Raw genomic sequence first — 26,490 nt, 5'->3', positions numbered from 1 at the left:
ATCAGCTTATTTAGTTAAACCTTTGTAAGCCTGCCATTGCTCCCACTCCTTTAAAGGCTTCCTAGCCTGATGTACTTTCTGAATTATTTACTGCATTCCTCAAGAAAAGTTGTAGTTTTGGAGCTCCATCTTGAAAGCAGTAAATTACCTTTATCTAAAGGTCTCTTTAGCTATATATATGCTATATCTAGCTATATGTGAGTCTGAGTAACACCAAAACTAAGTAGCAACTGTTATCAAAATTCTAGTTCCCTTAGACTGAGGCTTGAAGCTCTTTTGGGGTATGTTATAATGACTACAGCAATTTCATATTTAAATTTTAATCCAGCCTCCCTTCACCATCAAGCCTTTATTGCCATCACCCAAACTCTGGCACTTAAATACATTTGTTTAGAAATCATTCGATCTATGCTGCTGTTTGGTGAAAAGTGTGAAGAAAACTCTATCCGGCTACTTTAAAGTGGCAACACTTCCTTACAAAAAAAAAAAACCAAAACCAACACATCTGAAGTGTAGAAACTTGCCTCAGAATTTCTATTAAAAAATGGCCACTTCTCTGTCCAGTGTGTTCAGTGGTAGCTCCTTTGAAAGAATCTGTGCCATAAGCCTGACCTCAGTAAGAGACAGAGAGACCCAAGCTGGCTGAGTATCTGTGAGTTTCCTGCTACTAAATATTGTGAGCTGAGTGTCAGACTATGAGAAACCTGTCTTTCCACCAGTGACTGAACACCTTTAAAAGCTGACAACTCGTGTTTCTGAACTAATTAAATCTCCATATTGTTTTCTAAAGTATGCATTAATTGTCGTGGATTTGCTTTCAGGATTGACTAACGTGCACGTTCTAGGTTCTCACCTGGCCGTGACTTCTGTTCCTGTTTAAACAGATCAACACACTGGCTGTGCTGATCATCCAAACCAATAATAATGGACTAGGAATTCACAAATACTTACATACTTGCTTCAGCAAAGTAGCTACTTCTCTTTTTTCAGTGTTGCATTTTAATTAATTGGTGACTAATGAATATTAACTGCAAGATAAAGTTAATATTGTTCAGTAATTTTTGTCCTTGATATTGCTTTGTCTGCTGCATTGGATTTATGGGCTTAAATTGAACTTAGGTTAATGGCTTTAACTGTATATTGCTTGCACAAATTCAGAAACTATTTGTTTTATATATCTACTAGTGATACTTGGCAACTGCAACTAGCTTAAAGGTCACTTAATTAAGATTTTTCAGTTTTGGAATTGCCACACACATGGGTGCTGCAACAGAACACTGCACTTCCTGATTTTCTCTCTGGCAGGACATTACAAAGCTATTCCAGACCAAATGACACTCGATGCATGTATGCTACACTATCCTTACCTCAGCCCCAGAACTGTAACAACCTTATTATCACATGTGATGAAAGGAAATTACAGTTGCTCCTTGAGTTTTAAAGTAGGATTTGTACCATATACATACACGATCTATTTTTTTTTTAATTCCCTGCGGACTCCAAAATGAGTTTGGAAACACTAAAAATACCAAAAAACCCCTTACATTAAAATCCAATACCAAGAAATGGCATAGTCTTCAAAAATTTTCATTCCAACTGATCTTGCATCCAGGACAATATTGATGCCACTGAGAAAAGAAAAATCAAAGAAAAGGTTGCTTCAGGTTGAAAAGGATAATTTATTTAAACGACAAATAGGATCAGTGAAAGAATTTGAAATATCTATGGCAGTGGTAAGAGTACATTAAAACTTCTCAGCTCCACTTCTGTCACCAAGCCAACATCAATCAGTTACAGTGAAGAAAAAAACTGCATAAGAATGTCTCTACAAAAAAACTTCATTAAAAAGGCTTTATTGCCAGAATTGCTTATTAAGTCATTAAGTGTATACTATCAATATCTGCAATGTCCCAAGGAACAAACAGCTGTGACCCTAGAACTGCTAACAGCACAGAACCAGAAAACAGTGAAGAACTTCATGGAACTGTTTTTCTATCCTGCAGAATGCTTGCCCATATAATTGCTTTCTGAAGAATATCCCAATAGATTCTTGACTAGATTTTCTACCTCCTTTCCAGAAGCAGGAGCACTCTGGGGAGGTGAGATGCCTGAATCACCAGGGCAGCCCACGGCAGAGGGAAGGTCAGCAAAGAGCAGGACAGCCAAGGCCATCACTGGCTGCCCGAGTCCTGCAGCATGAGCACTGCATTTTGAACCTCATTTAACTTTCCTCAAAAAAATTATTTTCGCTGGGAAAAACCAGAATGATTTCAACAAACAACTGAGACCATCAGACTAAAACTGTTTGCTCTTTTTGCTCCTTTCTGCACACCACAGCGCTTGATTTCCTTAATGGAACTTTGGAAGTGCTCAGGCACAGAGAGATCATTTACTGCCAAGTCTTGCTTGGGTACCCTCAGTCAATTGCTACAACAGATTCTGATTTTTTTTCCATTACTAAATTATTGCACAATCTTAGAATCCAACAAAAACTGAAGAAGGGTAAAACCTACTTTGCAGCTTCCCTGAGATCAGTTACATTTCTTGTTTTCCCTCTTCCATCTTTGAATGTAGTCTGATTTGCCACGGTCAACACACCATTCTTCGTGGAGAAGTCTGGGAAGCATCTCTTCAGAACTATTCAAAATATCAAAACAAAGCCTACATATTACATTTCATGTCAAGCTCCGCTTTTGTAATGTATGTTTTGTAATATATTTAAATAATTTCAGATTCACAGTCAATTGTTTTTCAGCTGATTAGCTAACAATATGTTAACTTTGACAAATCTTGGAAGAGCCATTACATTCAAGATTATGATTTTTATGCTCTGGGGATTTTTGCTCAGGCAGGGTGGGATCACAGATATCAACTGGAGATTCTAAGTCCTACCAAATAACAACTGCACTAGATGCAGGAATTTAAGAATTTGTAATAAATGTGGAACTTACTCTCTGACAGTATCTGGGCAGCTTATAAAAACTGCAGCTTCTCAAATACACCATTTTATGGCAATAACCAGACCACCTCCCAGGAACAGATTACACTTGACTGGTCACTAACCATATCAGCCCCCAAAACAATATATAACAGCAAGTGTCAGCTCCTTATATGCCAGATGAGCTCCAGTACCAGCCACTAGATATTGCTGGAGATGAAGCAATGGAAAAAAGACAGAAACAACTGGTTAGAGAGAGGGAAAAGATTATAAAAGAGAGAGAAAAGGAGAGATGTCTGCATGCTCATTTGCACTGCTCTGCTCTTTGCTGCAAAATGTCCTTGGTTTCATTCCAAAGAAAGGAACAGCTGAGTCCTGCTTCAGACCTGTACCTCACATAATGATTCAGTGCTTTCCTTACCAGATTCCAACAAACACCAGGGCTCAATATTCAGTCTCCCCCAGCAATTACTCTGACTGAATGATTAAGTAACATATCTTAACACACATTTCCCCCCACCTTGATGTAGTCAAAAAGAATATAAGAAACTTCTTTGTAAATTATCTAGCCTTTTGGGTCAGTACTTCAGTTTCCATACAAATTCATACTTCATTTTAAAAATACAATACACATTTTGTCCTTTTAATGACCCATTCCTGGTTTACATGATCCCTATGTATGGCAAAAATAAACAGTAATTTCTTATTTCCATAAGAGTATGGGTCAGTACTACACTTGTGCAGCTGAGATGAGCTCTGAGATCATGAACACTTGCTTAACATTGTGACATTTCTTGCCCCTAAATTCTTCTGTATGCCCCTACATAGCCAGCATTGCACTGAAACGAGAGCTGCATTGTAACTGGGCTGAACATTTGAACTTCAACAGCTGGCCATATGATCTTTCCAAAATTCATAGCATTTTCTTTATACCAACGGCTTTGCCTGGTCTTGTTTTGGAAGGCACAATTTGCATTGAAGAGCTTTTGCTATCAGTGATCATTCAAGAACAAAAAAGACCCAGATGACTGTTAGAAAAAATATTAATTAACATTTGTATTTTCAAACTGAATTGACTTATACTTTAAAACCGAATGGATGTCAGTGTCAGATAACAGACATCTCCTAGTGACGTCACAAAATTCACTTCAGGCTGGAGTTGTGCTTTAGTAAGAATGCTCACAGACTGCTAAGGTGTCTGTAAGAAGTAGAGCCACTCACAAGGCCTGCTTGGAACGATCATCGAAGGACAATCTTCATCACGTAGGACTTGAGGAGCAGACTGAAAAGGGGGAAAAACAGGAATGCTGAATACATAGCAGTATAACTAGTGTTTGTTTCTCACCAACCTGAGGGAATGCCCCAAGCTGGGCTTTGTAACCTCCTCCCCAAATTTCCCTGGTGGAGCTGCAAAATAAATTTGTATCTAAGTAAGAATCCAAACTGTCACTGAGATTTGGAAAAAGACTATTCTTTTCCTTTCTAGTGACATTAAAGAAAAGACCTTTGGATCAGCATCTAAGCCAGAACTGACTGGGCAATTGTTCCTTGCCTACCCCTCACCTTTTCTCTTAAAGTAAAGTTAGAATTTAACCCAATTAATATACCTGAATTGCAAGATATTTTAAAGATGGGAGAAGTAATGCAGCACATTTGAGTGCAAAATCAGTTATATGAAGGACAGACTAATTTTCTTAGCTAACTTTCCAAGTAGCTATAGATGACTTAGCCTTAAGAATTGGTTTGAGACACTGCACTCTACCTCTGTGGGGTACCTAAGTACTAAAGGATGCTGCTTGCCACAGTACTGCAACTACATGAGTAGCTGCAGGTAGTCTTTTAAGCAAACAGCAATCATTTGAAGAGTGGGGGATGTAGTGAGCATTCAAGACTTCCAGCCTGGATTAAACAACTGTCAAATCACATAAACGGGACATCTTCTATGCTGAAATCAGAGTAATTCAAATCTTTGATGCAGCTCAGTAAAATCATGCACATTACATACTGCTTGAAGAAAAAACAGCCTTTATCTTCTAGAGATACATACACACCTTGCGAGGATTGTTAAAACCAGGTCTGCAGAACTGCCTGAAGTAATTCCACTGATCTGGTCTATATCTGTACGAAGCCTGAACATCAGAGTAGGTTGCAAATCTGTCTGGGCACTTTGAGACACAAAGCTGCAATAAAAGAAAAAAGTAAGTAAAGATACAGGCTGGGTAGAGAAGGGTAAGGAAAGTCGGTGTAATGAAAAAGTAAGAAAAATGTCACTGCCTTCAGTAATGTTTACTGCAGGAGCTAGAAAGGATATGTTGTCATTTTTATTCCCTAAATGAATACTTCCAGAATTCTTTGATAGAAAACATTTTCAAAGTGTGCTCTCCTCATATCTGGCATATCAAGCCCCTCTCTCTGTCTTAGGTTCTACACATTCTGTTAGGTAAGAAGAACTTTCACTCTGTTGAAGAGTATTTCTTATCTTTTTGGACAGCAAGAAAAAGCCTGTCAGGTCCTCCTCTACATATACCAGCAGCAGTATACATGAGCAAGGTGGTGTGACAGCTACTTTCACAGGATACATGCAATTTCTTTCTACTACATGTGTAAGGAGAACTTTATTTAAAGAAAGTCTCACTAAAATCAAAAGTCTCAGGTACTGTTGTTTCACCCTTCTACAAAACCTCTTCAGCCAATTACATCTCTACAAATATTGTCAAAAGTTAGGTGTAAATCACTCAAAAGTGAATTTTAACTGCGGACTAAGAACGGATCTCTCCTAGTTACAAAGCCAGGGGATGCACATGTCAAGCATGAACTTCACATGAACCAAGGTACAGTCATTATAAGCTGGATTTATGTGAGAAATCAGGTGAGGACTGGGGTTTATTGAATACATCTACTGAGAAGTGATTTAGATTTAGGATATGGAGAAGTGGCTGCCCCGATAAACAGGCTCTGAAGGTTTTGCTGGTCCCTGCAATCATACAAGTTGACAGACATTCTGACTCCTTAGCATTAAGACTGTGAGGTGGTTTGAATTCCATCTTTGCAGCAAGTTTCAGCCTTTTCTAGAAGGCAGTTTGTTTCCAAAGCTGTGCTATCCAAACATACTTTGCAAAGCTCTGCTGTCTGGGTACCAGAGAGGCAACAATGCACAAAAATCGTCTTTCACATCAAGGGCATTCTGTCATAAGTAATTCAACCCAAAGAATTTTGGGAAAAGGTCTTGTACTGATCATTAGAACAGGGGAGATGCTGCAAGAGGGTCTTTCTAAATGAGTATTTCAGTCCTACAGACTACCCACAGGACAAGGAACAAAGAAAGAAGAGTTTTGTCCTTGCTGGGGCAAGGGGTGACTAACAAGTACACACTTTGCAGTAAACTGTTTGCCATCCATGAAACAGGGAGTGAAATGTGCTGTCTATGGATCCAATGGACTGTAATAATAGTTTTCAAATCCAGTCTTATTCAAGAACTGAAGCTCTTCTCATGTTAGTTCTTGGGGTTTTTTTCTCCTCCAATTTATATGTATAGGTCAGGAATGAAGGACTTTGCAGCTCAAAAGAGGAACGATCAAAAAAAAATTTCTCCATCATTTTCCAAAAAGACCAGTAATTTAACCATCTGCATTAACAAACAGATTTCAAAAACAGCATTCTTGGTTTTGGAGTTGTTGCATATCTGAAAATGAACACAGTAACTACTCTACTCCCAAAAACTCCTTCAACAAGTACTTCACCCTATTTGATTTACGGCCATTGCCAACTTGACCACAGCACCAGTCAAATCCCACACAATGACCTCATATTTCTGAACAGACTGAGCTGTTCTAGTTAAAGACTGCAGGGTAACAGTGTCAGTGTCTGCATGTGGACAGATGGGGATTCCTGAAGCAGATCTGCAGCTGATGGAGCAAGTTTTCATCCTTACAGCAACTAGCCAATGTTAAGAGGGTGCTTGCTCTTCCTTGTTGCAGATTTCCATGTTTTATGCTCAGGAAAAGAGTCTTGTAAGAAAAATTGGGAGGCTGATCTTAACCCACACAAATGCAGTGGGTTTATTTCACACCTTCATGAGGAGTCACAGCACATCAAACAGAGTACAAATTGTGGCATTCAAAACAAGCTTTCAAAATCTTCACTTTTGAAAGAGCCATAGGCTCCAACCACACCCAGATACTCCTATCACTGGCAATATGCACAGATTCTTGAACATGCCTAGTTTTAACTTAGGTATAAATATTTTTTGCATGCACTGAATACTATTGGATAGCTGCCTGTGATGAATTCATAAGTAAAAAATTGCTGTATTCAAGACAGCAGAATTTTTTTGTCTACTCTTACCCAAAATACAAATCTTGTGCATTTCCATTTCATTTTTCTGACCATCACATGCTACAGATAGTGTGTGGTAAAAGTAATTTATAAAACAATCATGTTATATTTTGAAGGACATAAACAACAATTTTTAAATCCAAACAAATACGTCTCGTTTTTAAGCACCAAGACTAAGATGGAGGGAAAATATTTTATCTCTACATTTTCACTCACCTGTGTTGTAGGGCACTGTAGGTTTATTATCACTACGGGGCTGGCACATTTCAGAATGTTGAAGTAAAACAAAATGGTCTTGTTCCTAGGAAATGGATATAAGATAATTATCACCATAAATATAGGTGCTCATACATCCTACCATTCCAAAATTTGTAGCATTTATTGATATTTAAATCCTATTATTGTGAATACCCATACGATCCTTGCAAACACAAGACAAAAAAATTCCCAAGCAGACCTTGAATGTTTCACATCAGGACATCTATGAAACTAGAAGTATTTGCTCTGAAGAATACTAATTTGACAAGCTTTTCTCCACAGCAAGATTTTAAGCTGAAACAACCCATGTATCTGTAGTCCTGCCTCGAGAGGGTAAGGTTTGTAAAATAACCCTGAAAAAACACCACAGCATGCAAACTCACCATCAGCAAATGCTTCACTGTAAAATCTGCCTAATTTTTGTTGATCAGAAGGTGGCACCAAAATCAATCAGAAGCTTTTTATGGTTGGAAACCAAAAGCAGTTTTCCAGAAAATAGAATATAATAGCATTTACTAATAACACTGACAAGATGCCCCTTGATAAAAGTAAGGGTCAGTCTGTCAGTCCCACGTAATTGAAATCTACTGGAACTTGGAGCCTTGTGGTAGCTGCCACTTAAGTCTGGATTTGCTGGAAACTGAGGACCCCAAGATCTCTTTATTTAACGATTTGGGTTTTGAAGACAGCAAAATGTGCTGCTAGTCTTTTCCATGTCAGAAAATTATCAGACAGCTCTAGCGAAGATAGTACAGCAGTAGACCTGTTCTTTTTAAACAGGACTTCAAAGCCAGCTGCTCGGGGTTATGAGTGTCCCTGAGGAAATGGTGCACATGCCCCCCTGATGACCATGAAGGGACACCAGGCTGGTCAGAGAGATGCAGCACCTCTCCCATGAGGAATGGCTGAGAGAATTGGGATTGTTCAGCCTGGAGAAGAGAAGGCTTCAGAGATGTCCTAAGTGTGACATTCCAGTACCTGAAGGGAGCCTACACAAAATACTGAGAGGCTATTTACAGGGACCTGGATTGATAGGACAACAGGGAGTGGCTTCCCACTGACAGAGAGTAGGTTTACATGGGATATTGGTAAGAAATTCTTGGCTGTGAGGGTGGTGAGGCCCTGGCACAGGCTGCCTAGAGCAGCTGTGGCTGCCCCATCCCTGGAAGTGTTCAAGGCCAGGTTGAACAGGGCAACCTGATCTACTGGAAGGTGTCACTGGCCATGGAACGAGGGTTGGAACGAGATTAGCTTTAAGGTCCTTCCAACTCAGGCTACTCTATGCTTCTGTGATGTGCAAGAAACCCCACAAAGCAGTGTTTGGGCCCTCACTGACCTTCATCATGGCAATGCAGCACAGTGGGAGCTGTGTCTGTCAGCAGGATAGCAGAATTAACAATGAAGGGTGCTTGAGCTAACAAGGCTACCCCTCTTCTATCTGTCCTGCTTCAACACCAGTCCTGTTTCTACATCTCACTGTATCCCCCAGTCTGGGACATATCTCTGCACTCCCAGCAGCAGGACAATCCCACCAACTGCTGAACAGGGCTATGCCTTCAAAGCCATCACACAGCACCACTGCACATTCAAGCTCCATTTAAGACTGAGATTAACTCAACTGCCTGACATTTTACAAGGTTAACTTGTTTTCACTGAGGTATATTCTGCTATGCACTGTTTAAGAAAAGATGCATCCTGGCAAAACTAATTCACCATCATTAGTTGCTATTTCTTTAAATTAATAGAATACAATTTTGGACTGAAATGTCATAATTCTTCAATAGTTTCTTGAAGGTATTTATGATCTGTGAGCTACTCAAAACCATTTATGATTTTTTTTTCTTAGCCCACTTACTGGTATTGACAGCAGAAAAGAAAGTTTAAATATACACATAAGACATGAAAACACCCACTGAGAATTAGGTCTGTATTCTGTATAATGAAACTGTGTTGTACTCCATTAGTACATTATGCTCTGTAGAATGTAAAACAAGTTCAGAGATTACACAGCAACTAATGGAGACAGATCACAAGAAGACATGAAGAGGTATAACAGAGACTTTCATGATGATACAAACAATTTATTTGACTGCAAGGCATTTGCTGGAGCTCAAATGGGTTTTTGCACAAGTTGTGAGTGCTGGCTTTGTTCCTAACTTGTCCTTTCTACTCCTCTGTGAGATTGTTGAAAATACTTGCTACAAGGACAAGATTCAAAACATGAAGACTGATTACTTTCTCAAAGAAATGTCTCAGACTAAACCCTTGGGGACTTCAGAAAACCATAGCTCTGGGTTAGTTTTTCCCACTGCTTACTTTCAGGGAATCCAAAAAGCAATGGTACTGATGAAAGCCTCACAAGCATATCCACAGCCCCACTCCAGGGACCAGAAGGACTCATTCAGAGGAGTGTCCTACTGCCATAAACACTCCTGCTTTTCTGGTAGGTTGCACTATGTGTCTTCTGATTTATATTTTTATAACAATCTCCTCAATGTACCAAATAAATTCCAAAATGCAGTCTCAGTAGCTGTATTATTCTCCAGCAATCACATATGGGGACAGTCATTTGCAAAAAGAAACCAAAACTACAGTGTAAGAAATAACTAAAGGGAAGACTCAAGTAACAAAAAGAAAGAGGGAATGTGAGTGAATGGTAAGAAACACCTGGCTCCACATCACACAGGATATTGAAGCTGTGTGTCTGAGACTCCCAAAGCCATTTGTCCACTGCTTCCCACTGGCAACAGAGGGGACAAGGACAAATTGGCAGCGAGGTGGGGAGCAGAGAAGGGGTGTGGTGAGGGGAACAGACACACCACTACAACTTTTTCTTCTTGTTTTTCTTCTTCAGGAAGTTTGACTCTTCAACAATTGCTGTGAAGCATAGTCAGAAAACAGTTTCTCTTTCACTACCCCGTTTCCCCTGTACAAAAACTTGAGAGTAAACAGAGCCCTAGCTCTACTTTTGTTCCAGTCTCTATCTCCTGCTCCTCCCCTTCTGAACTGCCCTTTGGACAGTGGCTTCCTCATTTTGTTCCTCAGAAAGCTAAATGGGAAAAGAAAGAAGCAGAAAAGAGTTGTTATCAAACACTAGCATAGCATCCAGCTTCTTGACAGTGACAAGGGCATAAAGCATGCCTAAAACTTACCTTTTGAAAGGAAGAAGGTGAGTGAAAAAGCAAACATCTTTACAAAATTGTTTCTTAAACCACTTAGATTCTCAGAGAAAAAATCGATGCAACATCTTTCTTCCTTGAGCACAAGCTATCTTCATGTGTAAGTACTCTGTTGGTATCAACTAACTAATTTAACTCTTACAATTCAAAATCTAAACTGACTGAATACCAGAGCTAAGTTAATGGAGCCATTTAGCTGTATTTACCTCCTGTTTACCCAAGGAGGTTATGGTTACAGGTGCCTGTCTCCCAGACTACTTAGTCTCCTCTCTATCAGCACCAGATAAGCACCAGAAAAAAACCAAGAGCCTTTCACTACAAACTTTTCTGTTACCTGGTGCATGTTGACAAAACTATAGACCAGACTACAATGCTTTAATACTCTTATCCCAAGGTGGATGAAGAATTACTCAACAGGTTATGAATCACCCAAACTTTGGCAGTTAGAAGCTGTGCCAGCTAGTCACTTTCTATGGAACTGCTGATACAATATTTAAGTTATAATGATACCTTACAAAAATATTCTCTAAATGACATAAACAACTACATTACAGCAATAATTTGGATCTGGATTTGCACTGGGCAACTAACATGTTTCTGAGCTTTATCTGGAATAAATACAGTAAAAGTGTCACTGTCTCTTTGACAGAGAGATTTGAAACCTCACATGGTATTCACAGTGCATGAGTAATAAAGGTATATCAATGGATTTAGTACTCACTCATTGGGGGTGTCTCCCTGACCACAGAACTGCCCATAGCTGTCAGTTGGATAAATCACTTTCCTGGGGTCCCCGTGCACCCAAGCTGCAAAATATAAAATACTTCTTAAGATTTTAGTCAAGTGCTCACAGTTAATGATTAAAACTAGCTAGCATGAAAATGTATCACTTCTAAAGCACCATTTTTTTTTTTATACTTTGTTGATCAACACTGAAGAATTCTGATTAGCAGGTTTCCTAATGAAAAACTAAAATGCAAAGCACAGTAAGCTATACTACAATATGGATTAAACTGCAAGAAAGCAATCCAATGCTGCAAGCCCCCTCCAGCCTGACCTTGAACACTTTCAGGGATGGGGCAGCCACAGCTTCTCTGGGCAACCTGTGCCAGGGCCTCACCACCCTTACAGGAAAGAATTTCCTCCTAATCCCCAGCCTAACTCTGCCCTCTGTCAATTTAGAAGCCATTTCCCCTTATCCTGTCAACCCATGTCCTTGTGCAAAGTCCCTCTTCAGCTCTCTTAGAGACCATTTAGGCACTGGAAGGGGCTCTAAGGCCTCCCTAGAGCCTTCCCTTCTCCACACTGAACATCCCCAACCTGTCAGCATCTTCACAGCAGAGGGGCTCCATCCCTCAGAGACCTGCTTCAGCCTGTCAGCCTCTCCCTGTGCAGGGCTCCATCCCTCAGAGACCTGCTCCAGCCTGTCAGCCTCTCCCTGTGCAGGGCTCCATCCCTCAGAGACCTGCCCCAGCCTGTCAGTATCTACATGGCAGAGGGGCTCCATCCCTCAGAGACCTGCTCCAGCCTGTCAGCCTCTCCCTGTGCAGGGCTCCAGCCCTCAGAGACCTGCCCCAACCTGTTAGCATCTTCACAGCAGAGGGGCTCCATCCCTCAGAGACCTGCTCCAGCCTGTCAGCCTCTCCCTGTGCAGGGCTCCAGAGGCAGATGGGGTCTGGCAGGAGCAGAGCAGAGGAGCAGAATCCCCTCCTTCCCCTGCTGACCACACTTCTGTCAGCACAGCCCAGGATACATTTTGCATTCTGGGCTGCAGGTGCACGTGGCTGGCTCGTGGCCAAGCCTCATCAATCAGCATTGCCAATTCCTTCTCCTCAGGGCTGCTTTCAACCCAAACTGTTTTCATCTAGCTTTTCGCCAGAAATTTTCCAACAGTTACTTTATGACAGCAAACTTATCAAACCATGTAATTTTTTTGAACACACTTAATTTTGCCAGGTATTTTTTTATCAGCAAACACATGGCTTTGAACTTCTCCCGAATTGCCTGCAGGGAAGCAGCTCATCAGAGAAAGACTTGGGGTCCTCAGGGACAACAAGTTTTCCCTGAGCCAGCAGTTTGTCCTGGGGGCCAAGAGGCCAGTGGGATCCTGGGGTGCCTCAGGCAGAGCATTCCCTGCAGGTCAGGCAGGGATCCCACCCTGTGCCAGCCCTGCAGGCTCCTCTGCAGGGCTCTGTGCAGCTCTGCACCCTCAGCACAGCAGGGCAGGAGCTCCTGGAGCTGAGCAAGGGCTGCAGCATCTCTGTGCCAGGAAAGGCTGAGGGAGCTGGGGCTGCTCAGCCTGGAGAGGAGCCCAGAGAGAGGGGCTCAGCCCTGGCTGTCCCTGGGTGTCCCTGAGTGTCCCTGGGTCTGTTCCTGTCTGTCCGTGTGTGTCCCTGAGTGTCCCTGGGTGTCCTTGGGTGTCTCTGAGTGTCTCTGAGTGTCCCTGAGTGTCCCTGGGTGTCCTTGGGTGTCCCTGAGTGTCCCTGAGTGTCCCTGTCTGTCCCTGTGAGTCCCTGGGTGTCCCTGTCTGTCCCTGAGTGTCCCTGGGTGTCCCTGAGTGTCCCTGTCTGTCCCTGTGTGTCTCTGAGTGTCCCTGTGTGACTCTGTCTGTCCCTGTCTGTCCCTGGGTGTCCCTGTCTGTCCCTGGGTGTCCCTGAGTGCCCCTGTCTGTCCCTGGGTGTCCCTGAGTGCAGGGAGGGGGCAGAGTAGGAACCAGCTCTGCTCTGGGGGCCCGGATATGGCACCAGAGGAACGGGCAGGGACTGAGCCCAGAAAATTCCACATGAATATGAGGAAGAACTTCTTTCCTGCAGAGTGATTGTGCACTTGAACAGATTGCCCAGAGAGGGTGTGGAGTCTCCCTCACAGAGGATATTCCAGGACCATCTGTATGCAATCCTGTGCTATATGCTCTGAGATGACCCTTCTGAGCAAGGATGTTGGACCAGATGACCTACTGTAGTCCCTTCCAGCCTTATCCAGTCTGTGATTCTGTGAATTACAATAGATACTGAATGTTAATTCATTATTTGCTTCTACAAAAGGCATTACTTATTGATTGGAAAGCTTTGCACAAATACAAGCAAAAGGAACATTTCAATTAAAAATTCTAACGTTCACAAAGCTGCCTCTCTCTATATGAAAAGGCATTACTAGACCTCCATCTACTTACCCACAACTCCCAATGCAATGTAACCCAGAATGACAACTATGAAGATCACACAGCAAATTACGTCTGTGCAGCGTCTAGGGGCAAGAAGAAAAACTTTTTGAAAATAAGGCGTTTAATAGGACCCTTCAAAACCACTGATTGTCATAGGGTGTTTTAACATCTGAATGAGATGTCTGGACCAGCATCTTGCAGAAGTTTTAGTCACAAACTCACACTTGAGGTGTAAGGTCCTGTTTTTGCAGCAAGACCAGCAAATAAATGCATATGCTTTTTTCACTGCAGACAATGAGAACATATTGAGGAACAGATTTAAATATTGTTGAAACAAGTGAACCCATGAGATCCCTTATCATATAAGTGATCACATAAGTGGCAAGATATGCTACAGAACATCTGCCTCAGAATTCATTTTTAGCATCTGCCATTCTTTCTGTTTTCCAACCCATGTTTCCTCTTACAGAGAAACATTTTTAACATAAAAGAGATTTAGAGATTTTTTAAACAGCTGGAGAACTTGAAATATGTTACCAAGTGTGGACACTTCTCCCTTCACAGAGAGGAATAGCTTTATTATCTCACTGAAATAAACTTTCAGTGAGGTCGAGGTGGTACAGGATCCAGGGTCAATATGACAGTAACCTAAGATAGGACAACTGCCCAAAATTGAAGAAGCAATGCTGAAACAATGCTTCTTATTTTCCCAGCTTCCATTCAGATGCAATTCTGACACCAGTCAAGCTTGGCTTGACACACCAGCAGCATTATAAAGATACTTCACAAATAAGGACAAACTCCCTAAACAAGTACGTCTATTTATTTCTAAAATTATTAGTTTTCAGAAAGGAAAAAATACATCCTTCATAGAAGAGTGCGTGTATTCAAATGAGAGTATGGCAAGTCTGCAGTGATCTTCTCTATCATAAATTTATTCCTGAGAATGATAAAACCGAAATAACTTGTGGTTCTCTAATTTATTCTTCTCAGTAAGGACAGTATATACTTGTTTAGAACTTAGCTCTCCGCATCTGGAAAAATACTGAAAAATTAACCATGGTTAAAAGATGGACTTGATCAAATTCACAAGTTTTGCTAACAAACATTTTTAACCTGTGTTCACCAAAAGAATTTAACAGAATAGATTATGATATTTACCTGCTATGAACAGGTCCTCTGAACTTTGGGTCAAATTTCCTTGGTTCACCTGCATTTAAAATAAAACAGTATAAAACCATGTCATTATTTAAAATAAAATTGTGGGGGAAGGGGGGTGGTGTTAACACTGGCCTTTGAAGAGCATCTGCCATACATTTCTATTTAATCAGCTTTGTTAAAATAATTTCATATGGGCAATACCAGTAATTCACCAACAAAATTACCTAGATTTTGTATATGAAATTAAGGTTTTTTTCTTCTAACTTAAAAACACTGAGGCCCTCATATTTACCACATGATAAATTACCTTTAAAGTACATCCTATGACTACACCTATGCTCAGGTTCACAGTGTATTTGAGAGACAAGGATTATGTCTCCCAGTCACAGGCTAAGTGTGTCTGACAGCGAGCAAATGAACCTACCTCTGCAGTTACAGACTATGTGCTTCTGATTTTCCCCTAGAATCATAGAATGTTCAAGGGTTACAAGGGATCTTCAACATAATCTAGTCCCAACACCTCCTGCCACAGGCAGGACACCTCCTCCTAGACCAGGCTGCTCAGAGCCCCACCCAACCTGCCCTTGAACAGTGCAAGGTTTGGGGCATCCACACCCTCCACTGACAATCTGTTTTTCATGTGGCTATCCTGATTAGCACAGCTACTCTACACACAAAAAAAAAAAACTGTATTAAAAACCTACCAAATACAAACCCACCAACCTGTGCTTTCAATGTGGACCAGGATATGAGAAATTAAAGTATGATCTCACTTGGTAAACAATAACAAAAACTTATGGTCAAATTAAAATTTTCAAGTTTTGAGCTACTGTATGAAGAGAAACAAGCAGTTTTCCATTCAGCAGACCAGAATTTGGATTTTTCCTTTTGAAGCTAGCTATCCAGTTTTATGGGACTTTTTCTTTACAAAGTTCAGTAATTATGAAGATTTACTGAACAAAACTCTGTGCAATGAAAAATTAATTCTTCATTCAAATGTCAAAGTTGCAGTACAAATTACTGCTTCAGGGTGCTTTGTCACTGCTTTCTTAAGGATCTCCTCTTCAGAACATCCCTGGTATTACATGGTGCTACTGGCCTAAATTTCCTCCCCTGGGCCTCAAAGTTTTGTCAATTAGAGAACAATTCAGCAACTTCTCAAAAGCAGAATCTGCTTATTAACTAAATGCCAAACTTTGTTCTTGGTTTGTATTAGAAAAAAACCTTATCAAAATATACACAGACCAGTACAATAAACACAGCAGTTAATAAAATCCTATTTGCCCTTCATCTGAGGTGCTCAGAACCACCTTATCAAGTTCCTGCAACAAGAATATCCTAATACAGAAGAGATCAAAAAATTAAAACTTTAAAGAAGTGATGTATGATAGCAATGCTAGGGAGTGGAAGAAGCTATGTTTAATTTGTTTAATCTAAATTTTCTAACTTAATTCTAAATTAAATATAAATTCCCTACTTAATTACTACTATTCTTTCCAAATTCTGAAGATTTTTTGGGGGGTGAGGTGGGAATTATTTCTGTTTCTAATATCTAGATAGCTCCTGGTAGAAGCAAAGCACTTCCCCAGCTACAAAAGTATTTAGAAAGCAAATTCCAAGCTTCAGGAGTTCGGCAGGCATAAGGAAGAAAGCAGTGGTGAGGGGGGACAGACACCTTTTCCTAAGATTAAAAACTGTGATTATATTTGTTCTTTGCAGATGAGACAGATCTATTTCACAGGCTGTCTTATAATATAAAACTTGTGTAAGTTGAAGTAAAATATCATTACAAGAAATAAGTCACAAGATATTTAGGAATTCTGACTCCAAACAGCATATGAAGTGAATTGTTACACTTTACCACTGTAATAATTTTAAAAAGCAACTCTAAACTACTTACCTAAAATAAAAATCGACTATATACACACATAAAATTTACCTTTGATGTGCAATTTAAATAAACTAGCAAATGACATGCAGGAAAAAAATTAGAATATTCCTGATAATTGAAGAAGTTACAGAAAATCATTTGAGTCTGGATCCAAGCCCATTTAAGTCAATTGAAATAACACAGTTGAAATATGTGAGATTTAGATCAGCTGTTTTGAATTGTTCCAAGAAAGCAAGTAAATTACCATGTTTTCCATAGTAGTTTTCTTTGTCTCTATCCATGTTCCTGTACCTGGATCAGTTGAGCGAGCTCTTTGTGTGAGACACTGACTGTGTATTGCTTTCCCCAGCAAGCAGAGATACACAAAAATACTATTTAAATAGATTTTAATGTAAAGCTGATTGTCAGGGACTTCTCCAACCAGAATAGAAATTCACAAAGTAGGCAGGCCTTTCTGTGAATAGAAAGTTATCAGTGCCTTGTCCACCTACCCAAGCCAGTCTGCACAAAGAGGAATGACTCTTATCAGCTCGTATTCACCTACACTGTGCATGCAGAAAGGGAAATAGCTCCACCTGAATACCCTCTGTGAAATAAACACATGGAAGTCAGTACAACCGAAAAAAATCCTGATGATTTGCTGACTGAAAACAAGGTATAACACTGTTGGCTACATTTCTGTAGCCTGTGCTACTATGATACAGTCTTTACATCCAACAGGTGGCCACATTTTTCCTCCTCTATACATATGACACCCCAAAATTCAAGTCATGTAAGTTTAAAGTGTAAACTGTCTTCTGTATATCGAAATTCCAATCTTGTCAAGTGGAAATCTATTTGTAAAGTAGTCATAATTTACTAAATTATTTCTTACTAGAATGTACCTTTTGTATTTCTGCACAGCACAAAAGGGCAGAACAGAAGACATAGCACAAGAGCTCAGCACTGTTACATTGATACTGTAATGTTTTTATAGTGAAATGAAGTACAAGGTATTATACTCAATATGTGAATCTGAAAGCCTGTGGCAATCTCTCATTTGAAGCCACATAGGAACAGAATCTACATGTGGTGATCCTGACCAGAAATTTCCATTCTCTGTGGAATATGATTAAAACACTAATTGTAGAGCTCTGCAATGAGAAATGTGTACACTTGTACACGCACTCCTACGATAATGTACAAGATAAGGCTTAACTACATGCTGGAATGCCAAAAATGACATTTTAAAATCAGTACTGTCACTGCATAGTACACAATGACAAAGAAGAATAATCTCATATGACATTTAACCAATGATGCCTGTGATATGAACTCAAAGCCCATTTTGTTATTACAGAACTTAGCAGCAATGTTCTAATGTTTACCAAATTAGATATTTAATATAACCAGTATCAGGCAACCAAGGCAAAAGTAACACATTGAAGATGTAGACTGATCTGCTGCAAAATATTAACTGTTGACTGAACCCTTGTACTTAACTACCTCCCAAGACCTCCTGTCATTCTTAGGCAGGCAGAAAAAAAAAAGAAATGCAGTGAGGCCAAATGACTGATTTTACTGTGCTCCCACTCAAGTTTGCACCTCTGTGAAAGGCTTCTTCACTAAATATCAATACAGTAAAGGAACAGAAGGCACTGAACAGACAGTGCTAAGCAAAAATGTATGCTAACAAACATTAAAATAAAATGCTGCTTCTAGTTTGATAACTATTAGTTTCTTCTTCCCTGGTGTTTGATCAACAATTACACGTGCCAGTGACTAGAACAGGTAGTCAACAGCCAAAGGACAGAGAAAAGTTTTTTATTACCAAGCCGTTGGATCTGCACGTGTAGGAGCTGCTCCCTTCTACTGGAGCACATCAGTTCAAGTAATTCAAAGTATTTCTAGAAAAGGCCTCAGCAACAGCAAGGCCTCCATGTACCTAAGCTGCTAATTGAATGCTCAAAGATGCAAGTGCACAAGACAACGAATTCGGCTGCTAACAAATGCACGGGGTGCAGTAGGATTGAAAGATGCTCGTCCCAGTTCTGTTTCTCTAAAAAAAATCACATTAAGATTTTGATGCTTCTGCCCATCTGTTCTCAGTAGGATTATAAAAAAATCCCAACACAAGTTCCCACACAAGTTCCTGATTGATCCTTTTCAGAAGCAGAAACTTCTTGAATATATATAAAAGCCTAAACTTTTCAATGTTTACAGTCTTAATTTTGCAAAGAATCCAAATAAATATTTGAAATGTACTGCTGTTTCGTGGTAGCAAATTTAATTTTATTTAGAATATTTTTTTAGGCAAACTTAAGGTACATTTTAAGCCACATTCAGTATTCCTTATGCAGATACAGCCTAATAATCCTAGTAATGTAAAATAATACATTTTTACTGTAAAACACACAGTGTTGAAACAGTCTATTAAGTCTGACATTAATTAAAATTAAAATGAAAAAGCTTGACATTTAAAAGCTTGACATTAATACAAAAACAATTCTTTCAGTAAGTCTTGTACGTGGTTTACCAGTATCCTGGGGTTTTTTCCTCTTTGAAAGATTCAGGTGTAACTTATTTCTTAGAAGATCATGTGCTGCATATAGGTAAAACCTCATAAAAAATAAGGGCCTTGCTACCCTTTAAAATCATGGCTCAGACCTGCTGCTTTGTCTAAGTACAAGAGGACTACAGGAAAGTGACTCAGCTGAATTGGAGGTAGAAAAACCAGTTAAATAATCATTACACGTTCATGTGGTTGGTTGGATTATGTTTGTTATGTTCTAAAACTGTGTAACTGATGCTTCTTGCAATAAAATGGCTCTCCTCTGCACCTGCCTGGGGTCCCTTTGTATAACTGCATAAACTGCAATTATAATAAAAACACACTTATGATTCCTCTCTTGTGTAACAAATCATACTAAATGGTAGCTACCTTTGAAGTATCTTTTAAGTGCCAGTATAAGGTTCTGGACTGCCTTTATACTTTGATACTGGCTCATAACATGCAAAAATAGAAGGGTGAAGAGGGAAGAGGAGTGGTAGGTAAGACAAACAAGTCGCCTCATCACTTAAGTGTTGTTTTCTTTACAAAGCTGCAAAGACAGAGATCTCAACATGCAAGTCAGTTCCCACCCACACCTAGTCCAAGTTTCAAAAGTGACTATTGCTGAGCTAAAGTGAAGCTGAGGGCATTCAGCACTGCTCACAAACCAAGTGCCACTGCTGCAAGTCTTACCAAAGGACACAGCAAAGCAATGTGGGTAAAAAACACAACACAGTGAAAGGCAAGGGTTGAAGGTTTTAAGCAGACCAAACTGCTATGTACTAGCTAGTTTTACCCATCATTCAGACTCCTTTGCTTCTCAAGAAGTCCAGGGCATGTGCACCACATAAAGAGAATTGCCCAGGAATTCTGAGAGTTGTCAGTTCAGTGGAGATGGCTGACTGTTTTTCTAGTGTGGTTAAAAAACCAAACACTAAATCAAACTCTAAGAATGAAATTATTATCATTGCAGTCTCCTAATTAGTCATGTAGCTGGAAAAGTATTATGTACTCCATGTCACAGCCACAAGACAGTGAACAACAACATATCACATTCCCAAATGAATATCAATCCAAAGACTGTGCAGTATTTTTCCTGATGGTGACTGTACAATTAACATGCTGCTCATGTTCACTTAACATTAGAAAAAACATCACCAGCATGACATAAGGTCCACATCTAACATTCCCCTAATATTAGTGGCAGCACAGGCTGTCAGGCAGGTATTGAAATATATCAGTTGTCAAACAATTACTCTCAGAAAGCAGACTGAAAATGTATACAGTTAATGTATTACATGCAAATTATCACTGAACTGCAATTCTGCCACGTGATCAAAAACACCAATAGCTATTGGAAGTTTTACAGTTCTCTGAAGAACAAACAAAATGTTTCCAGCAGTTTGGGTCACACACAGAGCTTCATTATGGTTTCCATTTCAATATGCTTTCCATTTCAATATGCTTATTAGCTGCTCCCCCATATTCTTCTTTGGAGCTGAAATTGTCTGAGTTTTTTTTTTTCCTAGCTTCCATTTATCATTCTTGTTCTGGGACTAATGAAGTAACAAGCTTCACGGGCTATCCAAGCAAAGACACAGCTACCAAGATACTTCTGAAATTATATGTCTGTGAAGAGTACTTCTCTGGAAACTCAACTATCCAAAAGACATTTTTTTCAAAATGAGGTTGGGCCCAGGAGACTGGGTGAACTCTAGAACAAAGCAAGTTCTGTTTGTTAGTTATGTCTGATGTAGCTGTTTTGTTAAATATTTCCTTTTCCCAACATTTTGATGTATTAATCCAGCTAGAAAGGGCTCTTGGACTTGGAACACACTCTCACGCTTTAGGAAAAACAGCATCTAAAACACAGCTTTGATAATGCTTTACCCAGGAAAAGGAATGTTTTGAAATAATCAGATGCTTCCTATCCAGGATCAAAAAATGTCAGAGTTTTCTGTTTCTACGCTGCTTTATTCCAGCTAATCTAGAATGACAGATGGCAGCTAATGATTTTTTCTCCTAGCAGAGTCTCTAACCCCAAATGCTTTACACCATTACACATCATTGCAATCTTTTCTAGTTATTCTTATTCAGTAAAATGCTGCAAGCAGATACCATACCAAGACTTTTTCTATAAATCATTAAAATAGCACTTTGATAATCTCAGAGGGAGGGGTATCTTCAGCATTTACCATTGATAATCACAACTTAGCACTGTTGCTACTGGGAAAAAAAGTGCAACTATACACATTTTTTATAAATAAAAATGCCAGGTGGATGAAACAAGAGCTGGATTATTCTGGATTTTGTGTACATCATCTATCAGCCACTATTTTATTTGCACAAATGCATTCAATTACTTTGGAAGCAAGAGAACAGTCAGACTCACAATCTTATGAATAAACTAGTGTCTAATTCACAAAAGCCATGTTGAAACTGCAGTAATCAGAGCCTTGACCACAACGCATAATTTTGAAGACCTGTCTTTCTCTGTTTACCAGGCCTTTTCTAAGAGCTGCAATGATGGCCAATAGTTGCCTGCATTTGTTTAATGAGCTGACTCTTCTTTTGAAAGCTAGACACCAAAAATCCTAATGTAACATGTTTGTACAATGTCCAGTATAAAATGAGCATTGCTATGTCTCAAGCTGTTCCATAATTCCAAAATTTTTCACTCAGTATTACTTACACAATTCTCAGAATACTAAGATAAGGTTCTATCCTTTCTCTCCCCTCCTCCCTGCACAGCCTTTTTAAACATTTAAAAATGCAGCTTTTGTCTTGAAGACAATGAATCAGGCATCCAAATTTTAAAGACAATTACCTGTTTTATCTCCCCTTATGGTTCTTCAGGTCCTGGAGACTCTATGCCTGGTGTTCACTACTCTGTTCCTGATGTAGTACACATGCATGACACTTTCACTTCAGCAGGATGTGCCTGCTGAGCACATTCAGAAACTGGCAAGTTCACCTGTACAGCCAGGACCCCACTTTTAAGAGGAACTGTACTCCTACAGGTAAACATAGTAATTTGTACACAATCTTTACACAATTACAGAATGTATTCAGTTGGAAGGGACCCTCAAGGATTATCGACTCCCACACCCAGCCCTGCATAGGCACCATCCCCAAGAGTCATATCATATGCCCAAGAGTATTGTCCAAATGTTTCTTGAACTCTGTCAGGCTTGGTGCTGTGACCACTTCCCTGGGGAACCTGTTACAGCAAGCAATCACTCTCTGGGAAGAACCTTTTCCTAACACCCACCCTGAACCTCCCCTAACACAACTTCAGGCCATTCGCTCGGGTCCTGTCACTGGGCACCACAGATGAGATCAGGTCTGCCCCTCCTCTTCCCCTCATGAGGCAGTTGAAGACTGCAATGCAATCTCCCCTCAGTCTCCTCTTCTGCATGGAATGGACCAAGTGACCTCAGTGGCCCTTCACATGGCTTCCCCTCAAAGTCCCTCCCCATCTCTGTGCCCGTCTTTGGATGCTCTCTAAGAGCTTGGTGTCTTTCTCATACTGGGGTGTCCCAAACACGCTGCATTCAAGCTGAGGCTGGTGCAGAGCAGAGTGGTACAATCCCTCCCCTTGCCCAGCTGGCCATGTGGCCTGATGTGCCCCAGGCACAGCTGGTTCCCCTGGCTCCAGGGCACTGCTGACTCATACTGAACTTTCTGTCAAGCAGGATGCCAGGACACTTTTACAGCACTGCTTTCCAGCATCTCATCCCCAGTCTGTCCGTACATCCAGGGGTGCTCATTACAGGTGCACAATCTGGCACTTGCCCTAGTGCAACTTCATATGGCTGGTGGCTGCTCAGTCCTCTAGCTCATCTTCTGGTTTTCCATTCAACAGCAACAAAACTCCCATCACTACTATTACAGAAATACATGAGTCTGATACTGAAATCAAACAATGGCGTAAAATAATTAAGAGAACCTTTAGCTCTAGAACAAGTTATATTTTGTTAAGGGGAAACCATACTTTTAATAGCAATTCATTTTTGAGACTAACAAAATTTATACCACTGAACCTTTAGCACAAGGTTCAAATTCCACAACATATTTACATCTCTGTAACTTGGCCCTATATGATTAATTACTACAAAATGTAGACAATTCATAGATTTGTCACAATTTTCCATTAAGAACTAAAAACAAATAATAATTTTAAATTGTCTTTTATTTCCTATTAATTTTTATACTAACAAGTATCTACTAGAAAACAACTATTACAACCTATTTAGAACCTTCCATTTAAAACTTACATAGTAAATTTAAAATTTCTTTTAGATACAAACAGAATACTGGAAGTCATATTAAAAATTATGCTTTTCCTTCTTTTGAAGTAGAAGCTTTTGAATAAGAACGTCGTAGCATAGGTCAGTTTAAAACCAGAGAAATTACATGAGAGTATTCTGTAAAATAAGTATACACATAAAGCTCCACTTTTTTTTTTTTTTTTTTTTATTATAAGACAGACATCCTGATTCACTCAAGACAAACTCCTGTCTCTCATCTTTAGTTTTTCAATAGAATATACAAATATCCACTCCCACAGTCCTTTATTCTGAGGGAAAAGGGAACACAAATCTCTGAAGTATGGTTTTAGCACAAAGTCTCCGGGACAATTATCTCTAGCAATTAAATGAACAGCTTTCAGAAACTCTTAGTCCTACCATCTGTGAGAATCTGGCATGGGAACTGCACTGAGCTATGATGGCTGATTACTAGAGAAGACAGAAAAGCATCCAGAAAATATCCTTGTATAACTCGGAGAATTAGTAAAATTTAATTCAGTTTCCTTAGCAAGTCCTTGGATGACATTATTTTACGACAAGCTGTTGCAACACGTTTTCTGTGGGTGTCGCCACCATTCTCCTTGCATTTCATACCTGAAATAAAACCACTCTTGCTTAGAGAGACTGGAATACTGAAAGCAGAGCAAGGCATTTTGTGCCCTAGTTCAGGTCTACGCCTCAGGAAACCTCTTTCGGCGCACACGGGAGCGAGACAAGCGCTGGCGCCCAGCCCGGCGCGCTCTCCGCTCTGCCGCGGACCGGGCCCGGCTCGTCCCCGTCTCTGGAGCAGCGAGGTGGCCTCAGCCAGGCCGAGCGCCTCCGGTAGCCCCGCCCGAGCCGCCACAGCCCGGGCCGCTCCTGCCCGAGGCCACGGAGGCACGACCCTCCCGAGCTCAGGCGGGCCCGTGGAGCTGCGCCCTGCCCGCAGCGCCGGCGCAGCCAGCGCAGCCCGGGCTCACTCGGAGCTCCCGGCGCAGCCAGCGCAGCCCGGGCTCACTCGGAGCTCCTGGCTCAGGTCAGCGCAGCCCGGGCTCACTCGGAGCTCCCGGAGCAGGTCAGCGCAGCCCGGGCTCACTCGGAGCTCCCGGCGCAGCCGGCTCAGGTCAGCGCAGCCCGGGCTCACTCGGAGCTCCTGGCTCAGGTCAGCGCAGCCCGGGCTCGCCCGGAGCTCCTGGCTCAGGTCAGCGCAGCCCGGGCTCACTCGGAGCTCCCGGCGCAGGTCGGCGCAGGTCAGCGCAGCCCGGGCTCACTCGGAGCTCCCGGAGCAGGTCAGCGCAGCCCGGGCTCACTCGGAGCTCCCGGAGCAGGTCAGCGCAGCCCGGGCTCACTCGGAGCTCCTGGCTCAGGTCAGCGCAGCCCGGGCTCACTCGGAGCTCCCGGAGCAGGTCAGCGCAGCCCGGGCTCACTCGGAGCTCCCGGCGCAGGTCAGCGCAGCCCGGGCTCGCCCGGAGCTCCCGGCGCAGGTCAGCGCAGCCCGGGCTCGCCCGGAGCTCCTGCCCGCAGCCAGCGTCAGCCAGCAGGTCCCGCCAGACCCCCCCAGCCCTAACACATGCATGACACTTACACTTCAGCAGGACGTGCCTGCTGAGCACATTCAGAAACTGGCAAGTTCACCTGTACAGCCAGGACCCCACTTTTAAGAGGAACTGTACTCCTACAGGTAAACATAGTAATTTGTACACAATCTTTACACAATTACAGAATGTATTCAGTTGGAAGGGACCCTCAAGGATTATCGACTCCCACACCCAGCCCTGCATAGGCACCATCCCCAAGAGTCATATCACATGGCCAAGATTTTCACTTTAAGTCCTGCTACCCAAATGCACGACCAACTTTTGCACTTGGTTACTAGAACTCAGTATGATATTAGAATACAAAAATAAAACCATTCAGATGGGGATTTGGTGAGTCATGACTATTGCTGCTTTAACAGAGATTAAAATGTGTTTATTTAACATTGTACATAAGATGCATTATTATGAATGCCTGTCTTTCTGAACAGGCTCTGTACAGCTTACTTTCTGGTATAATGAACAAAGCACCAGCTCTCCCTGGCTGTTTCTGAACCATTAGATATGCAGTGACAATTAAGAGTTTGTAAGGTTATGTCAATTAGATCCAGTATTTTAACAGGCAGGCACATTTTCATTTATTTTGCCTTCATTTCTGCCACTTACTGTAAGGATGTGTTCTGTAGTCTTAGCAGTGTTAACAATGGCTCTGTGACTGGAACAGTGAATATATTATCAAAATTGTAATATAGGCAGATGTAATTGAAGCATTTATTTGAGCAAATACAGTTGCTTAGAAAGGGTCAGAAGTCACCCTTTATTCCCAGTTTTTTCACTTATTAATAAAAACAGACTTCCACTGTATTCTCTATTTTGTCTTCATAAAAGAAAATACTCTGGAATCAAAAGCTTGGCTTTACACAAAGCCAAATGCATTCTTAGACAAAAGAAGAGGACTGTAGCTACTGATGTTTTCTGTTTCTATAGGCTTCTAAAGGAACAGCATATTATGCTAAGTTGGTCTGTATCCTTTGAGCCAGGTTCAATTCCTAGGACTGTTAGCAAATAAATAATCCAGTATTAGTTACAAGTTTTTATTCCTCCAAGTAAGTTGTCAGCATTTCCAACAAACACAGTTAATCAGAGATTGTTACACACTATTGCAGAAAACGATGTCTCCATACATTTCATTATTAGGTGTAAAAACAAAT

General features: G+C 40.9%; 1 protein-coding gene across 1 annotated transcript in view; it reads right to left on the bottom strand.

The window, feature by feature from the left end:
• SLC44A5 (solute carrier family 44 member 5) overlaps window positions 1-26,490 on the bottom strand; it is a 62,357-nt gene that overhangs the window by 20,203 nt on the left and 15,664 nt on the right. Inside the window, exons 2-9 of the mRNA XM_056497651.1 lie at window positions 15,035-15,083; window positions 13,883-13,956; window positions 11,432-11,516; window positions 7,490-7,574; window positions 4,990-5,118; window positions 4,160-4,220; window positions 2,514-2,637; window positions 1,545-1,628 (exon numbers count right to left, since the gene is read on the bottom strand). Of these exons, the coding sequence (XP_056353626.1) occupies window positions 1,545-1,628; window positions 2,514-2,637; window positions 4,160-4,220; window positions 4,990-5,118; window positions 7,490-7,574; window positions 11,432-11,516; window positions 13,883-13,956; window positions 15,035-15,083 (691 nt within the window). The remainder of the gene's footprint in view (window positions 1-1,544; window positions 1,629-2,513; window positions 2,638-4,159; window positions 4,221-4,989; window positions 5,119-7,489; window positions 7,575-11,431; window positions 11,517-13,882; window positions 13,957-15,034; window positions 15,084-26,490) is intronic.

This window comes from Oenanthe melanoleuca, chromosome 8 (assembly GCF_029582105.1).
Source record: "Oenanthe melanoleuca isolate GR-GAL-2019-014 chromosome 8, OMel1.0, whole genome shotgun sequence".
NCBI lineage: Eukaryota > Metazoa > Chordata > Aves > Passeriformes > Muscicapidae > Oenanthe > Oenanthe melanoleuca.
This window is presented reverse-complemented; position numbering and strand designations above follow the sequence as displayed.